Genomic DNA, 22,991 nt, shown 5'->3' on the forward strand with positions numbered 1-22,991 from the left:
TAAGCACGCCACTGTATGCAAGCCCTGCCTCCCCGCAGAATAAAGAATAGACATGAGTGGATCATTGCGGTGTCACTACAAAAGGTACCTTAATTAAGCCAATTCATTGGCTTTAGACATGCCAATCATGCCTGTGTTGTAATCTGATTGGTGTGTGCACCACCTCACGGCAAATGGTCTAGAAACGCTGAAGCACGCCATTCTGTTTATGATTTACATTAATGATTGACGCTGCTGTTTAAAGGTATTTTAATGTCTGCCTTATTTGTATTACAACATAGTTGGGGAGGACAGGGGGGAAAGGGTGGACGGCTCCCTGTCTAGTATTTGTCGCCTATAGCTAGTTATAGGTCTTTTTGAGGAAGCGCCGACAGACGGACGGCCGCGCGACTTCGCATTTTCTAATAAACAGCAGCACGAGCGATGGCTTCGGCGTCGCATTTCTTACTGTATTTTTCATAAGGCGGTGAAGTCGACATCGTGAAGGTTTTATTCTGTGCTAGTTTCGTGGTTGCCGGCATGACATAGCAGCTACGAGCAAGAGCCGCTTCGATTATGGGAACATTCAGGTGGGCATTGCTGTTTTATTTATAAATGTATGTAGACATTATTTACTGTTGTTCTTGTTATAATTTCAGGTGTCACATAAATATTTGTCATACATGTAGATGGACCGAGCGAAGTTTACGTTTCTGCTCCAAAACAAAGCACAGTGTATTTTTACATTGAGGAAGCCTTAATCTTCATCAGAGGTTACTCTGCGACAGCGGTGCTGATACCGCTTCATTTCTCTCTTGTCGAATTAATACAGTGGTCTTCATTTGCATATTTCCGGAAAGTGAATAAGCCCCTCAAATGGAAAGGGAAGGCAACAAAAAAGATAATAGCCGAAATAGGCTACAAACCCCGTTATTTTTCTGTAGCCTATAGTTTTACGCACAGAAATAAGAGGACACATTGTAGCCTCTTCGCTTGCGCGGCCTCCATTGCATATATCGTTATACAATCGTTGCAATGTTTTGAATAGCCTTCTTCTATCACATTGCACTGCAAGACATAGGATTGAACTGACATTTGAATTGGTGACAGATACTGGAGCTGAAGCATCATCTGCAGCGCGAGAGCCTGTTGTACAGGTAGTATCCATAGGCATTAGCATTTTGGCCTGAAATCCGCGCAAAGTGCCATCACACAAACCGAAACAGGCAAAAGCCTACGTAATTACATCCTCAGCCAGTTCTTTGTAGCCTATACAACGCAGGTTATTTGTCCTTCAGATGTATTCTTTTTGCTAGTGAAGGCATGCTACAGCCGTTAGAATATTGTAGTCAGAAATGGGTTGGCTTTACTCCAAAAGATGAGAGCGAAAGATCTCAAACATTTTATTATGGAAGAGGTATTATGGCTGACTATAAAAAAGTGAAGTATTCTGCCCCAAGCATCTGCATTCAGTCTTTTTGGGGACTACTTTTCAAGGAATAAATTACCTTGCATTTCAGGCTAATTATTTTTAATATTATAAACGCTAGAATAGAACAGACTAGAGACATGCACCACCAAGTGAAAGCGCTGGGTAGATTTCACCAGCACAGGGTGTGTTGAGTGAGAAATCAAGTCATTTCTTTTAACCTTATCTAGAAAATGCACTCACCATACAGAGAGTGAAACACTTGCTCTCAAGAAAACAATTATCTGATCTTCACACATCCTCATGACTTTGTTTTGAAATTAAACACTATACTAGATTACCACACACACACGGATGGGACATTTGAACATTACAGCTCAGTAAAAGTGACAGTTGGCATTTACACACAGCTGTGTAAACCTCACTTCTTTCTCATCATCCCTGCTACTTGCTGTTGTTATGGCAATCCATGCTAAGGTGAACTGAATGAATGGTAAACTAATATGCCTTTGTGATGTTGTCAGATTAAGTCTTTGTGTTTTACACCGGCTTGGCTGTGGCGTGCTTCTGCTGTACAAAACTGCTGAATGCCACAATAAGGACCGTAGTAGGAGGGAGGGATATCATAAACCTGTCCTGATGTCTGTCTCTGCATCTCGGAGGTTCACATCTGTTCGTCACACCGACTCTCTCACTGTGGTTGGTTGTAGCGATCAGCAGGGGCCTGCCCTGTGCTAAAGGTTCCACTCCATTATCCTGCTGACGCTGAGATACTGGGAGCAACTCCATGACCCAACATATAAAGTCTAAAACTCCAGTATCCTGCCCTACTGCAGCTACTACAAGCTCCCTTCTAGTCTGTTGTTCATATTATTTTGGAAGCACTTTACATTACAGCACGGAATAAAGCGGAAATGGAATGGCAACTAGTTAAAGTTACTCACAAAGCAAACCAATATTTGCCCAGATACAGGATGCTACAGATCAGTATAACTGTATTGTTTCAGAGACATCACATACTAGAGGGGTGATAATATTACAAAAACAACATTTCAGTGTTTCCCCTCAAATTCCCCAAATGTCTTGGCATGGGGCCCCCAATTGATTTTGTTATAATGTTTGACTCACTCAGATACTTTTGTATATATAGTGTATGTGGACACCACTTCAAAGTAGTGGATTCGGACAGTTCAGCCACATCCTTTGCTGACAGATGTATACAAATTGAGCACACAGTCATGCAATCTCTGTAGACAAACATTGGCAGTAGAGTGGCCTTTACTGATGAGCTCAACGTGGCATCATCATAGGATGCCACCTTTCCAACAAGTCAGTTTGTCAAATATCTGCCCTGCTAGAGCTGCCCCGGTCAACTGTAAGTGCTGTTATTGTGAATTGGAAACGGCTAGGAGCAACAACGGCTCAGCCGTGAAGTGGTAGGCCACACAAGCTCACAGAACGGGACCACCGAGTGTTGTAGCGCGTAAAAAATAATCTGTCCTCAGTTGCAACACTCACTACCAAGTTACCAACTGCCTCTGGAATTAACGTCAGCATAATAACTGTTTGTAGGGAGCTTCATGAAAGGGGTTTCCATGGCCGAGCAGCCGCACACAAGCCTAAGATCACCATGCACAATGCCAAGCATTGGCTGGAGTGGCGTAAAGCTTGCCGCCATTGGACTCTGTGGAAACGCATTCTCTGGAGTGATGAATCACGCTTCACCAGCTGGCAGTCCTACGGACCAATCTGGGTTTGGCGGATGCCAGGAGTACCCTACCTGCCACAATGCATAGTGCCAACTAATGTTTGGAGGAGGAATAACAAATTGCCTGGGGCTGTTTTTCATGGTTCGGGATAGGCCCTTTAGTTCCAGTGAAGGGAAACCTTAACGCTACAGCATACAATGACATTCAACCTCCGTGCACAAAGGGAGTTCCAAACAGAAATGGTTTGCCGAGGTTGGTGTGGAATAACTTGACTGGCCTGCACAGAGCCCTGACCTTAACGCCATCGAACAGCTTTGAAATTAATTGGAACACCGACTGCGAGCCAGGCTTAATCGCCCAGCATCATTGCCCAACTTCACTAATGCTTTTGTGGCTGAATGGAAGCAAGTCCCCGCAGCAATGTTCCAACATCTAGTGGAAAGCCTTCCCAGAAGAGTGGAGGCTGTTATAGCACCAAAGGGGGGGACCAACTCTATAATAATGCCCATGATTTGTAATGAGATGTTTGACAAGCTTTTGTTCATGAAATGTATTATAAGAACACAACACAAGCCATGGCAAAATGTGTAGAATTGCAGGAAACTAGCTTAATTAAACTGTAAAATGCGTTCTTTTCCCCATGGCAAAATGTCTAGAATTGCGAATAGCAGACAAAATTGTTTTAAAACGGCAACATTTTGTTTCTGCTGCCATGGGAGGGCCTCTAAAAATGTTCGTCGGAGAAGGCGCTGTTGGCCACGCCCCTGTTGGCCACGCCCCCCCCATCTATTTCTCCACCTAGTCAGGTGAACAGGGCCTTGCCCTTTTATTATGATAATCAAGCCCGGGCAACCATTTCACCAGAGCTGTTGTCTTGGTTACACTTGTTTTCTAGGATTACTGGTGTCTGGTAATGTACAGGAATGATTCAGTTCACTCTCTCTGGGAGTATAAATAACGTCACCTCTCTATTGGCCCATTCCAGTGTGTGTGGCAAACTATCCAGACCTGTTCTGTAACTCCAGAGGGAGGTTTCATATGGTGTTAATATAGAGCTGAATGAACACACAATAAACTGGTGACACAATGTACTGGGGCTATTGTACCAAAGTGGCACAGGTGCAATAGTAATAGTAATAGGTCAGATGGTTTCTTTTTTACGCCACACTATCTATACTGGTCCCAGATCAGTTTCGATCAGTGCTCCAGAAAAGGGGATCTGGTTGGTTCGTCTACTTTGGGAAAGTGAGGCTTAAACCAATCCCATGGACATACCGTGTATCGTTTATGTGTGTATTTTCTGTTAATGCCTAGGCAAATGCAAGGGCATCCGGGGTTATGTTGGTGTACAGTGTTAAATCTGTTTGTAATCCATTTGAGGTTAACGCAGCAGTGCTGGTGATCCTTTTAATCTGTATCTTATTGAATCACAGACCTGATCAGGGTCAGATCGGCCTAGCCCCCCTCCGACAATACACTCACTACCATTGCAGAATAAATTATTAGTCACATCGCATTGCTTTGCAATTCCTGTGGAGGGAGGATGGTGGAAGTGTGTGTTTTAAAGCCATGTTCCCCTTGGTATTCATGGAAACGTGATTATCAGGAGGGCGCTTATTACTACACTAGGAATTCAGGAAGCAATTCTTCTTCTAAATGTGGTTGCGTTTAGGGAACTTGGGTAGTCTGAGGGAGCTTCACCGGATGACATGATATTAGCTAATTAGCTCAAATGTGTCTGGTCTTCATTCAAGCTTATCATCAAAGTAACTTATTCATTAGATTCATCTTGATTCTAGATAACATCTGCTGTACAGGGCCATGGACCGATATAATGAATGTATATAAACTCAGCAAAAAAGGAAACGTCCCTTTTCAGGACCCTGTCTTTCAAAATAATTTGTAAAAATCCAAATAACTTCTCAGATCTTCATTGTAAAGGGTTTAAACACTGTTTCCCATGATTGTTCAGGGAACCATAAACAATTAATGAACTGGAACGGTCGTTAAGACACTAACAGCTTACAGACAGTAGGCAATTAAGGTCACAGTTATGAAAACTTAGGACACTAAAGAGGCCTGTCTACTGACTCTGAAAAACACCAAAAGAAAGATGCCCAGGGTCCCTGCTCATCTGCGTGAACATGCCTTATGCATGCTGCAAGGAGGCATGAGGACTGCAGAGGATCGGTACATCCAAACATCACACCTGCGGGACAGGTACAGGATGGCAACAATAACTGCCCGAGTTACACCAGGAACACATAATCCCTACATCAGTGCTCAGACTGTCCGTAATAGGCAGAGAGGGGCTGGACTGAGGGCTTGTAGGCCTGTTGTAAGGCAGGTCCTCCCCAGACATCACCGGCCACAACGTTGCCTATGGGCACAAACCCACTGTCGCTGGACCAGACAGGACTGGCAAAAAGTAATCTTCACTGATGAGTCACGATTTTGTCTCACCAGGGGTGATGGTTGGATTCACGTTTATCGTCGAAGGAATGAGTGTTACACCGAGGCCTGTACTCTGTACTCGGGATTGATTTGGAGGTGGAGGGTCCGTCATGGTCTGGGGCGGTGTGTCACAGCATCATCGGACTGAGTTTGTTGTCATTGCAGGTAATCTCAACGCTGTGCGTTAAAGGGAAGACTGCCTCCTCCCTCATGTGGTACCCTTCCTACAGGCTCATTGTGACATGACCCTCCAGCATGACAATGCCACCAGCCATACTGCTCGTTCTGTAAGTGATTTCCTGCAAGACAGGAATGTCAGTGTTCTGCCATGGCCAGCGAAGAGCCCGGATCTCAATCCCATTGAGCACGTCTGGGACCTGTTGGATCGGAGGGTGAGGACTAATGCCATTATTCCCCAGAAATTTCCGGGAACTTGCAGGTGCCTTGGTTGAAGAGTGAGGTAACATCTCACAGCAAGAATTTGCAAATCTGGTGCAGTCCATGAGGAGGAGATGCACTGCAGTACTTAATGCAGCTGGTGGCCACACCAGATACTGACGGTTACTTTTGATTTTGACCCCCCCCCCTCTGTTCAGGGACACATTATTCCATTTCTGTCAGTCACATGTCTGTGGAACTTGTTCAGTTGATGTCTGTTGTTGAATCTTATGTTCACACAAATATTTACACGTTAAGTTTTCTGAAAATAAACGCAGTTGACAGTGAGAGGAAATGTATTTTGTTTTGCTGAGTTTATAATTCACTCTGTCATGGATGGTCAGGTTGTCATTGCCATGAAGATGTTGGATGACTAGGGGAGGTCAAGCCTATTACAGACCAGGGTTAATACGCAGCCATTACAGAAACAGTGGGAATACATCAACAACAGTGACGTCAGAAGAGCACAGGGTTCATAATACTAACCCTAGACACCAGAGCGGGAGATGAACTGGGCACTACAAAGTGGACTACTTTTGACCAGGGCCCATTCCCAAATAGCGCACTATATAGAGCATAGGGTGCCATTTTGGATGTTTCCACAGTCGCATGCACTTTGATGTTGTGGCGTGGAGGAACAAGCCACGTGTCAGCGGACAGACTGGCATAAAGATGTAAATGAGATATAGCAACAGCGAGGTTAGGGCAAACAGGAGGGAGGACTGGGGGAGTATCGTGGGGGGCTGCCTGTGATGTCAAGCATGGCCTGAGGGGGAGGCACAGGACATACAAGGAGGGAGAGAGGGGAATGGAGGGGTAGATTAGGGGTTCAGGGGGAGAAATGGGGGATAGGGAGGGCTGATAGTTCGGGGTACAATAGGTCTGTCTGTTGCAGTGGACGGTTGGCGCGAGGATAGGAAGCACTGAGGCGCACACAGAATGCGATAATTGTGCACGCGGATAGCTGTTTACATACAAACTCATGCATAGGCACAACACAGTGCTCACATTGAAGATGCCCCATTCACGGCAAGGGAGAAGCTCCTGTACACATACACACACACAACAGGGCTCACATTGAAGCTCCCTCATGTGCTGGGTACGGCCCTTGGTCCCCCAAGGCTATCTCCGTCTCCAGTACTCTGCAGTCCCAAGTTCACCATGGTGGTGTCTTAAATTGCACCCTATTCCCTATATGGTGTAGTACTTTTAACCAGGGCCCCAAATTGGCTCTGATCAAAAGTAGTGCACTATATAGGGTGCCATTTGGGAAGCACAACATATCACCTCCAGACACACTAAATGGGAGGACTTCCGCATTCAGCTACATTCAGTGCCATTTTTTTTTGTCCTACGGTTGCCCTTAGAGAGAGTTAATGTACTGATAGCAAGAGCAGCAATAGTCCCGCATACTGCTGTAGTCTAGCATGACTCACAGAGTTTGGACTATTGCCTGGCTTCAATGACATTGCTGTATACCTCCTCTGGTGTATATCCTACTGTAGCTGGACTGGAATGATTCCTGGTGAGATGACAAATTAGGATGCCGGTAATTTAGGGGATTTGTTTGCAGAGGGAGACTAGTGTTATATTTTCATAGATTTTAAGATTATTTCTTGCATTGGTTTCTTAAAAGGTAACTATTGTGCATTTCCATCGTCACAGTGAGCAGTCTTGAGGAAAATCAAAGTTTAAAAGTGCAGTATTTATGGTGTCATAAGATTAGCTTTGATTAAATTAGGCTATATATGGACAACTTTTCTCTGTTTCTATTGTTACATTGTTTTGGAGGAACTAGCTGCGTGTCATTTCGAGGGAATATCGTGACGGTTTGGGAATGCTCGTTTTGCCCGAGCTGCTGCTCTTCTGATGCAATTGGTCTCGTGCTAGTTAATGGCTCTTTTGATTGGCCTCTCCCAGCGCATGAATGGTGTCCTTGTCCCTCCATCCCTCTGCAGTGTTTTCTCCCTTCAAACAATCTTTTTTTCTTCTCTGGGCAGTTTTTTCTGCTTGTCATTGTCGCGCTTCAGTAGACTTATGTATCAGTGTGACTATGGCAGATATTAAAACAGCTAGGATTTCAGTGTGTGTGTGTGTGTGTGTGTGTGTGTTGTAGTCATAGAGCTGTTCAGCATTCCAATGGGGGCTAGCCCATTCCCCTCCTCTCTCACTCTTGCAGGTGTGCATAAGCCCCACCTTCTGGGATTCCATTTGTCAAATGTATGCTGAAATTACTCTCGGCTTGGGGTTAGGGCTATCTCTCCTCTCCCTCTGAATTGGGGCCACCAGCTCGGCTGGGTTTTGGCTTACCCAGTAATAGAGTTCCCATACATGATGCAGGCCAGGGCTGTGCTTCTGTCCATAGAAATATAAGCAAATAATGGAAATGCTATGAGGGTGCAGTCAAATTGCCATGGCCTGAGGTCTTTTACCTGTTCGAATAATTATATTTCTATGAGGCTGTCAGGGATTTCTTTTTCATTCTAGTAATTATATTTATATGGTGCTGCCTGGCTGTCACATACAGGAGTGGAAACACCATAGAACTAGAATGAGTTGAACAGGAAACAACCCAGGCCATCGCAATTTGGCTGCACCCTCATGGGATTCTCATTCTAGTAATTCCATTTCTATGGTGCAGCTTGGCTGCCACAGACAGGAGTGCAGAGAGGAACTCCAGAGCAGTGTTGCTACCTTCTTGGTTAAACAATAGCAGCGGGACCTCTGGCTCTGGTTTATCACTGACCAATGGTTCCCCCCTATTGGTTTTGTGATTAGTAGCTACATTGTGCAGTGCACAGTCTGTTCTTGGCTTTACTATAGGCCATGTTGATATACTAGAAATCTGCAGAGCTATCTTTCACAACACATCCTTTCTAGTTTGCTAATCCAATCACCTTTAATGCACAGTCTCTTCCTGCCAATATACTACGGCTAAGGGCTGCTGTTATGCACTACATAACGCAGACGGTCAAGTTTCAGGGGCTCCTTTAGCACCTCGGACTCAGTGACTGCCTGCAGGGAGAAACTTTGTTGCAGGGCAGGGGAAAAAAGAGGGAGAAGCATCAGATGAGGAAATGTTGGATGGGCAAGGAGGCATGGCTGAGTCAAACAGGAATCCTGACTAAATTAAGTGGTGATTAAAGGACTAAGCCATGTGCTTCTTGTCAGTAACAACCACATCATCAACTTTAGGGGACATGGGAAGCTGCGAGGAGGAGGGTTTATTCTCCAGGTCTTTAACTGTTTTCCAGGACTTCTTGGGGTTAGACCCACAGAGAGAGAACATCTCATTTTCTTTATGGGGGCGTATTTGTTAACAATACCACTGAAAATATAAAAAAAGAAGGTCCAAGCGTCTTCGACAGAGGGGATCAAGCTGATTCTATACCATTTTACAGAGGCCAGTTCATGAAGGAAGGCTTGCTAATTAAAGTTTTTTTAGCAAGCGTCTATGACAAATCAGGATAGGTCATGTCACTGAGCATCCATTACGAACACAGGCTATAAAACAGTGATCACTAAGGTCATTACAGAAAACACCAGACTGATACCTATCAGGATTATTTGTGAGGATAACATCAAGAAGAGTAGCCTTTTCTGGGTGTTTGGCTTCATACCTTGTGGGATTAGTAATCTGAGAAATATTTAGGGAGTCCCATTGCTTTAGGATTTAGTCAGGTGGTTTAAGCATGTCCCAGTTTAGGTCACCTATCAGGACAAATTCAGACTTAGTGTAAGGGGCCAGGAGAGAACTTAGGGCAGGTAGGGTACAGGCCAGTGCTGATGGAGGACGATAGCACCCAGCAACAGTCATCAAAGAGCTATTTGAATGTTTAATAAATACAACCAGCAAATCAAATTGTTTGGGGACAGACTTGGAGACAACTGAGCACTGAAGGTGACTCTTGGTAAAGTTTGCCACTCCCCCACCTTTTGGAAGATCTGTCTTGCCAAAAAAGGTTATAACCAGTAAGGTTATCAGAATTCAAAACACTCTCCTTAACCACCTCTCAGTAATGACCATCACATCACAACACACCCTACCATACCCCTGTCTCTACATTATGCCCTGAATCTATCCTACCACTCCCATAAATCTGCTCCTTTCATTCTTTGTCCCCAACGCACAAAACGACCAGTTTTGATAGGCTTCAGCCATACCCTCATCCTACTCTGTTCCTCAGGGGATGTGGAGGTTAATCCAGGCCCTGCGCTCTCACTTGTTGACTTCTGTAACCGTAAAAGCCTTGGTTTCATGCATGTTAACATCAGAAGCCTCCTCCCTAAGTTTGTTTTACTCACTGCTTTAGCACACTCCACCAACCCTGATGTCCTTGCTGTGTCTGAACCCTGGCTTAGGAAGGCCACCAAAAATGCTGAGATTTCCATCCCCAACTACAACATTTTCCATCAAGATAGAACTGCCAAAGGCGGAGGAGTTGCAATCTACTGCAGAGATAGCCTGCAAAGTTCTGTCATACTTTCAAGGTCTACTGTATGCCCAAACAGTTCGAGCTTCTAATTTTAAAAATGAATCTCTCCAGAAATAAGTCTCTCATTGTTGCTGCCTGTTATAGACCCCCCCGCTCCCAGCTGTGCCCTGGACACCATATGTGAATTGATTGCCCCCCATATATCTTCAGAGTTCGTTCTGCTTGGTGACCTAAACTGGGATATGCTTAACATCCCGGCAGTCCTACAATCTAAGCTAGAGGTTTTGCTCTGACATGCACGGTCAACTGTGGGACCTTATATAGACAGGTGTGTGCCTTTCCAAATCATGTCTGATCAATTTAATTTACCACAGGTAGACTCCAATCAAGTTGTAGAAACATCTCAAGGATGATCAATGGAAACAGGATGCACCTGAGCTCAATTTGAGTCTCATTGCAAAGGGTCTGAATACTTACAGTACCAGTCAGAAGTTTGAACACCAGCTCATTTTAAAGGTTTTTCTTTATTTTTACTCTTTTATACATTGTAGAATAATAGTGAAGACATCAAAACTATGAAATAACACACATAGAATCATGTAGTAACCAAAATAGTGTTAAACAAATCTAAATCTATTTTATATTTGAGATTCTTCAAAGTTGCCACCCTTTGCCTTGATGACAGCTTTGCACACTCTTGGCATTCTCTCAACCAGCTTCATGAGGTATTCACCTGGAATGCATTTCAATTAAAAGGTGTGCCTTGTTAAAAGTGAATTTGTGGAATTTCTTTCTTTAAAACTTATCTGGGATATGTGGGACGCTAGCAACAGCCAGTGAAATTGCAGGGCGCCAAATTCAAAACAACAGAAATCTCATAATTAAAATTCCTCGAACATACAAGTATTATACACCATTTTAAAGATAAACTTCTCGTTAATCCAGCCACGGTGTCTGATTTCAAAAAGGCTATACAGCAAAAGCACACCTTGTGATTATGTTAGGTCAGCGCCAAGTCACAGAAAAACATACAGCCATTTTCCAAAGAAGGAGAGGTGTCACAAAACTCAGAAATAGCGTTATAAATATTCACTTACCTTTGATCTTCATCGGAATGCACTCCCAGGAATCCCAGTTCCACAATAAATGTTTGTTTTGTTCGATAAAGTCCATCATTTATCATCCATCATTCATTTGTTCACACGTTTAGCCCAGTAATCCAAATGCTCAATGCGCGATCACTTAGTTCAGACAAAGTCAAAAAAGTTATATTACAGTTTGTAGAAACATGTCAAACGATGTACAGAATCAATCTTTAGGATGTTTTTAACATAAATCTTCAATAATGTTTCAACCGGACAATTCCTTTGTCTTTAGAAATTAAAAGGAACGCAGCTAGCTCTCACGGTCGCGTGCCTTACTGTGCTCATGGCATTCTGCCAGACCTCTGACTCAAACAGCTCTTATTCTCTCCCCCTTCACAGTAGAAGCCTGAAACAAGGTTCTAAAGACTGCTGACATCTAGTTGAAGCCTTAGGAAGTGCAATATGACCCCATAGACACTGTATATTGGATAGGCAATGACTTGAAAAACTACAAACCTCAGATTTCCCACTTCCTGGTTGGATTTCTTCTCAGGTGTTTGCCTGCCATATTAGTTCTGTTATTCTCACAGACATAATTCAAACAGTTTTAGAAACGTCAGAGTGTTTTCTATCCAAATCTACTAATTATATGCATATTGTAGCTTTTGGGCCTGAGTAGGAGGCAGTTTACTCTGGGCACCTTATTCACCCAAGCTACTCAATACTGCCCCCAGTCCCAAAGAAGTTAATGCATTTGAGCCAATCAGTTGTGCTGTGACAAGGTAGGGGTGGCATACAGAATTTGGTAAAAGACCAACTCCATATTATGCCAAGAACAGCTCAAATAAGCAAAGAGAAATGACAGTCCATCATTACTTTTAAGACATGAAGGTCAGTAAATCATGAATTTCAAGAACTTTGAAAAAAGTACAGTCGCAAGAAAAACAAAAATAGTGAAAATAAAGAAAAACCCTTGAATTAGTAGGTGTGTTCAAACTTTTTACTGATACTGGAAATAAGGTATTTCTGTTTTTAATTTTTAATCAATTAGCAAAAATTTCTACAAACCTATTTTCGCTTTGTCATTGTGGGGTATTGTGTGTAGAATCTTTAGAATTTGGCTGTAAAGTAACATTTGGAAAAAGTCAAGGGTTCTGAATACTTTCCGAATGCACTGTTTGTATGTATACTGAACAAAAATGTAAACGCAGCATTCATTCAAAGATTTTACTGAGTTATAGTTCATATAAGGAAATAAGTCCATTTGAAATGAATGAATTAGTCCCTAATTTATGGATTTTACATGACTGGGAATACAGATACCATTAAAAAAAATAAAGGTAGGGGCATGGTTCAGAAAACCAGTGTGACCACCATTTGCCTCATGTAGCGTGACACATCTCCTTTGCATAGAGTTGATCAGGCTGTTGATTGTTTCCTGTGGAACACAATGTCATACACGTTGATCTAGAGCACCCCAAACCTGCTTAATGGGGGACATGTCTGGTGAGTATGCAGACCATGGAAGAACTGGGACATTTTCAGCTTCCAGGAATTGTGTACAGATCCTTGCGACATGGGGCCGTGCATTATCATGCTGAAACATGATGGCGGCGGATGAATGGCACAACAATGGGCCTCAGGATCTCATCACGGTATCTCTGTGCATTCATTTTGGTAGATAAATTAACATTAGATTCTCTGGCAACAGCTCTGGTGGACATTCCTGCAGTCAGCATGCCAATTGCACGCTCCCTCAATTTAAGACATCTGTGGCATTATGTCGTGTGACACAAATGCTCATTTTAGAGTGGCCTTTTATTGTCCCCAGCACAAGGTGCACCTGTGTAATGGTCATGCTGTTTAATCAGCTTCTTGATATGCCACTCCTGTTAGGTGGATGGATTATCTTGGCAAAGGAGAAATGCTCATGAACAGGGATGTAACCACATTTGTGCCAAAAATTTGAGAGAAATAAGCTTTTTGTGCATATGGAACATTTCTGGGATCTTTTATTTCAGCTCATGAAACATGGGACCAACACTTTACATGTTGCATTCATATTTTTGTTCTGTGTATGTCCTCATGCATATGTCCTCATGCATATGTCCTCGTAATTCAAATGTCCTCAAAATTCACAACAGATTTGAGGAACCCTGATCCAATTGGCTCCGGCACCACCCTACCAGGTGACCTTACAGCGGGGGAGACGGGTAAGGAGACCCAGCCACAGCCTCCCCTGTCCAACAGTGCATTGCACCGTGCCCACCTCCACCATGTCCACCCCCAGCGGCAGCCCCGAGAGAGAGTGCTCCACAGGGGGACCCAACCAGCTGGAGTGTCCCCCTTCCTCTCCCCCTGGCATGGACCATTCCATGGGCAGCCCCCTCCTCAGCCCGGACTCATCTTGCCAAGATGCCATGCTCTCGGCCCCCGCCGCCTCCCCCGCCGACTCTGAGAGCCTGAGCCCTGACGAGCTAGAGCTGCTGGCCAAGCTTGAGGAGCAGAACAGGTGAGAAAGAGATGGGAACCGGGGTTCACATGTGTTGCACAGTAGCTACAGGTAACTGCCAAAATAAAGGAAACACCAACATAAAGTGTCTTAATAGGACGCTGGGCACCACAAGTCAGAACAGCTTCAATGCACCTTCACATAGATTCTACAAGTGTCTGAAACTCTATTGGAGGGATGCGACACCATTCTTCTGCATGACATTCCATAATTGTTTTTGTTGGTGGTGGTGGTGGAAAAGGCTGTCTCAGGCACTGCTCCAGAATCTCCCATAAGTGTTCAATTGGGTTGAGATCTGGTGACTGAGACACACACGCTTTAAACCCCCTATACTCCTTTGATCCCCCTCTTTCAAAGTCACTGATGTCTCTTCTTGCCATGGTAGCCAAACTAATGGGCAACTGGGCATTTTATACATAGACGCTAAGCATGATGGGTTTTTAATTGCTTAATTAACTCAGGAACCACACCTGTGTAGAAGCACCTGCTTTCAATATACTTTGTATGCCTCGTTCACTCAAGTGTCATTTATTTTGGCAGTTACCTGTATGTTTCCATTAACTTGTCCAGTGGTTTTGTGTAGATGTTTAGAAAGAAAATAGATGCGACAATTGCCTGCCACTTTGCGTTTTCATTGAACTGTCTCGTGTCAATTTAAAAACAGCTGGACGTAATGACATCCCATGAAAGATAACAAAACTTTTTAGCAAAACCGTGTCAAACAAAAATGAAGTGGTTGACATTTTTCCTTGATCCATTTAGGCAAATTGCACATTTAATAAACTGGCGGCAGCCTGTATGCCCTCTCACCTATCTGTTTCATGTCTGAGGTAGCTCCCAAAGCCAGCATGGATAGAATGCAAGAATTGACTAATATTCTAAGAATTCTAAGAATTCTCATGTGCCACCTTATCGCCATGGTGAAACTTGCACTCCTTTAGATCTGAAATAATTGGATCTTGAACTTGCATCCAGCCAACCAGAAAAGAAAGGCTAAGCAATTCAGGCATTATTGAAAGTCACTGCAAAGGGAAAAAAATATATATATTTGACCAATAGTTGGATTTAGAATTAAATGTGGATTCGATGTGCCGCTCGTAAGCTTATCTTAAAAATGATTTGGCCATAATCTATTACATAAACACAGTCTCCATCATAATTTCTTGCAATAAAGAGAGTTCAACAAAAGAAAAATCCACCCTTATTGAACGGATAAAAATGTTGTCAATCTGTAGCACGTTTCTCATATATCTGCCGTTTCCATTACACATGTCTTTTTTGCAACATTGCTTTTGTAACCTTGTTCAATGGAAACCTACTGTTAGGTTGTGACTGGTCTCGCATGGCTGCGTTCAAGATCCCTGCGCTGTTGTGAGAATGGCATTTGCTGATATTTTGCCAGGTAAATGATGAGCCACTCATAAACAGACGGGTACAGTCCAGCGATCCAACTGTGTTACAGCACATGGCTATGAGGTTTCCAGGTCAGTATGGGGTAGCAGAGGTTAGCCTCTCCCCGCTGTGGGTAGCTCCAAAGCAGATGCACTGAGCAGATGTGTCATTGGGCTGGAGGAGCTTCTGGCCAAGGTCTAGCGGGCCGGCTAGGCTAGCTGAGAGACGCTTTGATGCCAGAGCTGGAACATGCAGTGTTGCACCTTCCTCTTGTGCCTCTGTGAGCTGGACCTTTGCTGTTACTGGCACGGTATTATAACCAATGTGCAGGCACACACTCAGCCTGCGTCCCAAATGGCATCCTATTCCCTATGTAGTGCACTACTTTTGATCAGGGTCCAGGCGAGCTCGGGTCAAAAGCAGTGCACTATATATGGGAAAAGCTGCCATTTTGGACACACCCTCATTGTCTCTACTATCAGAGTAGCTGCTTTGGCACTGATAAGTATCTCAACAATAGGCCCAGTGCCCAGTCACTATCAGAGAGGTGCTCAAGGCTCAGTAACTTGACCTAGTGGTACTAAAGTTACTGCTGGTTCTTTGTGCTCTCCAGTGTTTTACATGACATTCTCCCACATGTGATTTTCTACTACATGGAGTAACAATTAAAAACGTTTCAAGTAACATTCTAATTTAATGCAAAAGAGCATATAACATTAAGCCTGAAAAGCTAAACATTATGGATTAACAATAAAAAGATCAAAGCAAGTAATGGAAACAAGACTAGAGTAATGAAAGCATAAGTGGGTCTAGATTCACTCATGTGACCCATGTCTGACCTTTGACCCCTAACCCCTTGACACCTCCCCCCCACCTCAGACTTCTGGAGGCGGACTCCAAGTCGATGCGCTCGATGAGCGGCTCGCGGCGGAACAGCGGCTCGTCCCTTGTGTCAAGCTCCTCTGCCTCGTCCAACCTGTCCCACCTGGAGGAGGACACCTGGATCCTGTGGGGACGCATCGTCAACGAGTGGGACGAATGGAGACGCAAGAAGGACAAGCTGCTCAAGGTGAGGGGGGTGGATGAGTGATTGAGAGACTGACAGAGCAAAGGGAATAGAGGGGAGAAGATGGGGAGGAGAGGGGGAAAAGTGGTGTTGGAGGGCCAGTAGGAGGCACCTTTCCCTCTGGTCTAAAAAAAAATATCCCAATGCCCCAGGGCAGTGATTGGGGACATTGCCCTGTGTAGGGTGCCTTCTTTCAGATGGAACATTAAACAGGTGTCCTGACTCTCTGTGGTCACTAAAGATCCCATGGTACTTATCGTAAGAGTAGTGGTGTTAACCCCGGTCTCCTGGCTAAGTTCCCAATCTGGCCCTCATAACATCACTGTCACCTAATCATCCCCAGTTTACAATTGGCTCATTCATCCCCCGCCTCTCCCCTGTAACTATTCCCCAGGTCGTTGCTGTAAATGAGAATGTGTTCTCAGTCAACTTAACTGGTAAAGTAAGGGTTAAATAGAGAAAGATGAGATATGACATGGGAGTGGTGGGCAGAGGAGAGATGGATGGATGGGTAACGGAGAGGGTACATCGGGGTTAGGGGGATAAGATGGAGAGCGGGGACAGAGGAGAGAGGACGAATAAGGGGGGGGGAGAGGACTGTAGGGAAGGTGAAAGTGAGAAGAGATGGAAAGGACAGTCAGAGTGCCGGGAAGATCAGAAAAGATGGAGGGAGAACATTGAGGGAGAGAGCAGATAGAGCTAGGGAAAAGGATGGAAAAAGGGAGAGGGGAACAGCAGGAGAGATTAGAGAGGAGGAAATGGGAGCGAGGACAAGTGAGGACAGAGCACAGATGGAGGGATAAGATAAGTGAAGATTAGAGACGTATGAGATGACATAGATATTCAGTATAGGCTGGGAGGTGGAATTCTACAGTAAACTGAGAATTTGATTCGTAACTAAATATTTTCACCTCCAGGAGCTGATCCGCAAGGGCATCCCACACCACTTCCGGGCCATCGTGTGGCAGCTGCTTGGTAACGCCACAGACATGCCAGTGAAGAACCAGTATTCTGAGCTGCTCAAGATGTCCTCGCCCTGCGAAAAGCTCATCCGCCGGGACATCGCCCGCACCTACCCCGAGCATGAGTTCTTCAAGGGCCAGGACAGCCTGGGTCAGGAGGTGCTCTTCAACGTCATGAAGGTGAGGACATTTTCATCTTGAGCATGACTTTTTTGTTTGTTTTTGTGAACGTTGTCTCTTAGGTTTACTTGGACAAACAGAATAGATTTGTTATGATTAGTCCTTTTTGGTACTATTTTTAACTAGGCACTAGTGAGATGTGCAGTTGGATGAACAGTTAGAAGCAGTTACATCTGCATTGCTTGCTGTTTGGGGTTTTTGGCTGAGTTTCTGCACTTTGTGACATCTGCTGATTGTAAAAACGGCTTTATAAATACATTTGATTGATTGAGTTAAATGTGTATGTGAACTGTAGGGGCCGGTTTCCCAGACACTGATGAAGCCTAGTCCTGGACTAAAAAGCATTGAAAATGGAGAATCTCTAAACTTAATCTGTGTCCGGGAAGTCTCCCCAATGAGTATAGGTTTGTTGATATTGATTGATGTCTGTGTGTGCAGGCGTATTCTCTGGTGGACCGGGAGGTGGGCTACTGCCAGGGCAGTGCCTTCATCGTGGGCCTGCTGCTCATGCAGGTAACGTCTCTTCAGCAGCCCTCTAGTCTCGACATTCCCCTCTCTTGCTATCGCGCTACGTTGTGCTAAATACGGAATTGTCCTGATTCTACCCGTTTTTCGTTGCTTATACAGTATGAATAAATTACCTCTGAGCTCCTGATTAGTGTGAATGCACACACAGTCACACAGCCTGACCCGGTCTCTCCTGTGGCCCTCTAGATGCCAGAGGAGGAGGCGTTCTGCGTGTTTGTGCGTCTGATGCAGGAGTACCGTCTGAGGGAGCTTTTCAAACCAACCATGGCTGAACTAGGCCTCTGTATCTACCAGTTTGAATACCTGCTGCAGGTAAATCAACTTTATCCATCTCCATATGTCACGCTGGCCAATGTAGAATGTTGAATGTGTCCCAAATGGCAAATTATACCCTATAAAGTGCACTACTTTTGACAAGGGCCAATAGGTCAAAGTAGTGCCCTATGTAGGGAATGTAGTGCCATTTAGGATGCATATATTGTCAAATAAACTAAAACCTTAAGGGCCTTGCAGGTGTCTGGGATTGAAATGGGGAAAAAAATACCTAAAAAATGTCTGGTTTTACTTAAGTATGTATATGGTGTACTGTAGTTGGGGAATAAGCACAGATATTGCAATTATAGAGTTGTCCACTATGGGGCAGCAAATAGATTCATACAGCACAGATTTGTTCTAGGTTAGTCCTTACATTTTTTATAGTACCACTTTTAAACCATTACAGTGTTGCAGCTCAACTAAAACCCCTATTATTATAAACTGGGTGGTTTGAGACCTGAATGCTGATTGGCTGACAGCCATGTTATATCAGACCGTATACCACGGCTATGACAAAACATTTATTTTTGCTGCTCTAATTACATTGGTTACCTGTTTATAATAGCAATAAGGCACCTTAGGGGTTTGTGATATATGGCCAATATACCACGGCTAAGGACTGTGTCCAGGCACTCCTGCATAAGAACAGCCCTTAGCCGTGGTATATTGGCCATATACCACACCCCCTCGTGCCTTATTGCTTAATTAACTCCTCTCGTCTCTTCCCCTCTCATCAACCCTCTTTCTCTTCCTATTTTCCCTCTCTCACCTTATCCCAACAGGAGCAGCTCCCGGAGCTGAACGTCCACTTCCGTTCTCAGAGTTTCCACACCTCCATGTACGCCTCCTCCTGGTTCCTCACTCTCTTCCTCACCTTCCTCCCCATGCCCGTCGCCACACGCATCTTTGATATCTTCATGTACGAGGTAAGAGACTCACCACTGGTGTCTTATACGAGTGTGAGAATGTGTTTGGGTGAACATACTTTGAGAGAAAAAATCAACATAGTGGATCCAATAGACATGGTTTGATTTAAATGTAACCTTTATTTACGGGTTGTTCTCATGAAGATAAAATATCTTCCATAAGAGAGTCTTGTGATCGAGCACTATGGTGGTGTTGAATTGAACTTTGATTCCCTGTCTTCAGGGTCTGGAGATTATATTTCGTGTGGGCATGGCCATTCTGCAGTACAACCAGACTGACCTCATCCAGTTGGACATGGAGGGCATGTCTCAGGTAACAACCACTAGGCCCCCTCAAAATTAGTGGACGATATATGGAATAGGGTGCCATTTGGGATTTATCCAATATTTTTATTTTACCTTTATTTAACTAGGCAAGTCAGAGCCAGAACATATTTTTTACCTTGTCATCTTGGGGATTCAATCTTGCAACCTTTCGGATACTAGTCCAACACTCTAACCACTAGCCTACCTGCCGTCCCAATAAAAGGCACTACAGCAGGGTTCCCCAATAAGCTGTTTCACCATTAAGTAATTCAGCTTTAAGGGACCACATTTCTCTTGTGGGTGATTTTATTTGGCCCCCCATGTTTTCTGAGATTTTATTTAAACAAAAAAAATATTTCTTGGACATAAAAGACTGTAAAATTACCAGAAAATTAGCTCAACGTGATTTTAATTTAGGAAATCTGTTCCCAAGTATTCCCACGGATACATGGAGACATATGTGATTGTATCACAATGTAATCAAGGTTTCAAATTCAAATTGTTTTGTGAAATACTATATCTGTTCTTGCGGTCAATTTTCAGTGTACAAATGATTTATAACTATGTTCCTTCGGCTCAAAGAAAAATCAGCCCACAGCTAAATGTAATTGAGGACCCCTGCACTATAGTATAAATCATGAATTATCACTGTAGATCGACACAACACTTGCTGGAGGCAAGAAAAACAAAAGAGTGAAATGAACCATTGTTTAAACATATGGGCATTTGTGAAGTGTCTTTACTTCAATTATCATGTGATACCTACAGGACATATTATTCCCTTTCAGAGTGTATTAACAGACATATTATTCCCTTTCAGAGTGTATTAACAGACATTATTATTTTTCATAGTGTATTAACAGGACAGATTATTTTTCATAGTGTATTAACAGGACATATTATTCCCTTTCAGAGTGTATTAACAGACATATTATTCCCTTTCAGAGTGTATTAACAGACATATTATTATTTTTCATAGTGTATTAACAGGACAGATTATTTTTCATAGTGTATTAACAGACATATTATTCCCTTTCAGAGTGTATTAACAGACATATTATTTTTCAGAGTGTATTAACAGACATATTATTCCCTTTCAGAGTGTATTAACAGACATATTATTTTTCAGAGTGTATTAACAGACATATTATTTTTCATAGTGTATTAACAGACATATTATTTTTCATAGTGTATTAACAGGACATATTATTATTTTTCATAGTGTATTAACAGGACATATTATTTTTCATAGTGTATTAACAGACATATTATTTTTCATAGTGTAATAACAGGACACATTATTCCCTTTCATAGTGTATTAACAGACATATTATTCCCTTTCATAGTGTATTAACAGGACATATTATTCCCTTTCAGAGTGTATTAACAGACATATTATTCCCTTTCAGAGTGTATTAACAGGACATATTATTTTTCATAGTGTATTAACAGGACATATTATTTTTCATAGTGTATTAACAGACATATTATTTTTCATAGTGTATTAACAGACGACATATTGTCGTTCAGAGTGTATTAACAGGAGACATATTCTCGTTCAGAGTGTATTAACAGGAGACATATTCTCGTTCAGAGTGTATTAACAGGAGACATATTCTCGTTCAGAGTGTATTAACAGGAGACATATTCTCGTTCAGAGTGTATTAACAGGAGACATATTCTCGTTCAGAGTGTATTAACAGGAGACATATTCTCGTTCAGAGTGTATTAACAGGAGACATATTCTCGTTCAGAGTGTATTAACAGGAGACATATTCTCGTTCAGAGTGTATTAACAGGAGACATATTCTCGTTCAGAGTGTATTAACAGGAGACATATTCTCGTTCAGAGTGTATTAACAGGAGACATATTCTCGTTCAGAGTGTATTAACAGGACATATTCTCGTTCAGAGTGTATTCTATGAAGCTCCATGTCTCTTCCTTCTCTCGCAGCACTTCCAGAAGTTGATCCCTCACCAGTTTGACAGCTGCCCAGACAAGCTGATCCTGAGGGCCTACCAGGTCAAATACAACCCCAAGAGGATGAAGAAGTAGGCTCTGCTTCTAATCACTATTCATTAGAATAACAATACTGGCTTTAGGTTGTAGACTACAGTTCATATGGCCCAATGGGCCCTGATTTGTGGTGGTGTTACTATACAAAGCATGCTTTCAGTTTAAGATGATTAGTTTCAGTTTGATTTGCACACAGTCAAATGCATAAATGGAAAATGGAAACGCATTGTATGAATCTAACTCTGCTAAAATGCTTTTATTTGCCAGGTTGGAGAAAGAGTACACCACAATCAAGAACAAAGAGATGGAGGAGCAGATAGAGATCAAGGTGTGTGTGTGTGTGTGTGTGTGTGTGTGCGCGTGCTCACGCGTCTTAACTTCTTTGAGCTAATCTATTAATAGACCAACAGATTTTAAGCCTTGTATAATGACTAATACATGTTCCTAACGGTCTCTCTACCCGTTTTAAATACACATCCACAGAGGTTACGCACAGAGAACAGGCTTCTGAAGCAGAGGATTGAGACATTGGAGAAGGTAAGAGATGGAAACTTGGCTTCGAGTCAGACACTCACTTTCGTGCTTATGCGAATAAGGTTTATGATGGACAATAAAACACAGCCAGGAACATGAAGCTAAAATATGCCAACCAAGACTTATATCCTGTCACATTTACAGAATAAGTGAGGTGACTTAAGTTGTGAATGCACCTAAAGACAGAGACCATGTCTGTTGATTTTGTGTGCGTGAGTGGATGATTTAAAAGGATGGGCCATATTCTAGACCGGAGCCACTGAGTCTCTCCTCCTTTTCCAAGCACTCTGGCTTTTCTTCCCCTCTTGCTTCTCTCCTGTTGTTCTCTGAGTAATGCTTGTTGTCTTTCTGTCCTCTTTTTATTCCTTCTCTCACACAAACCCACTGCCGCTCTTTCACTCTGTACTGTGATTTATTTATTTCTGTCTCACCCTCTTATTTATTTTCTGTTGTCACGTTTCCGTTACACGCTCGCCCTGTCCTTATCCTTCACTCCTCTTTGTCTGTATGTCTCCCTATTCTCTCCTTATCCTCCTTTTATGGTCTTATCTTCTTCCTCTCCTTCACTGGTGTTGTAGGAAAGTGCTGCTCTAGCAGACAGGCTGATACAGGTACGGTACTGGAAAACCACCTCTCCTCCTCTTAACACCTTCCTTCCTCCTGCACTTCCTCTCTCTGTCTGCAATGACAGTGACTGATCAGTGCCTGACTTCTGCATGAGAG

At 43.2% G+C, this 22,991-nt stretch overlaps 1 protein-coding gene across 1 annotated transcript in view; it reads left to right on the plus strand.

Moving 5' to 3' along the window:
• Nucleotides 1–188: 188 nt before the first annotated feature.
• Nucleotides 189–22,991, plus strand: part of LOC115142480 (EVI5-like protein) — a 41,300-nt gene continuing 18,497 nt past the window's right edge. The window contains 12 exon segments of the mRNA XM_065006239.1: nucleotides 189–569; nucleotides 13,675–14,042; nucleotides 16,314–16,503; nucleotides 17,418–17,642; nucleotides 18,081–18,155; nucleotides 18,357–18,482; nucleotides 19,268–19,411; nucleotides 19,635–19,724; nucleotides 21,672–21,769; nucleotides 22,002–22,062; nucleotides 22,218–22,271; nucleotides 22,847–22,879. Coding sequence (XP_064862311.1) covers nucleotides 13,807–14,042; nucleotides 16,314–16,503; nucleotides 17,418–17,642; nucleotides 18,081–18,155; nucleotides 18,357–18,482; nucleotides 19,268–19,411; nucleotides 19,635–19,724; nucleotides 21,672–21,769; nucleotides 22,002–22,062; nucleotides 22,218–22,271; nucleotides 22,847–22,879 — 1,332 coding nt within the window. The 5' untranslated portion in view covers nucleotides 189–569; nucleotides 13,675–13,806.

The sequence above is a fragment of the Oncorhynchus nerka genome, linkage group LG21 (assembly GCF_034236695.1).
Source record: "Oncorhynchus nerka isolate Pitt River linkage group LG21, Oner_Uvic_2.0, whole genome shotgun sequence".
Lineage (NCBI taxonomy): Eukaryota > Metazoa > Chordata > Actinopteri > Salmoniformes > Salmonidae > Oncorhynchus > Oncorhynchus nerka.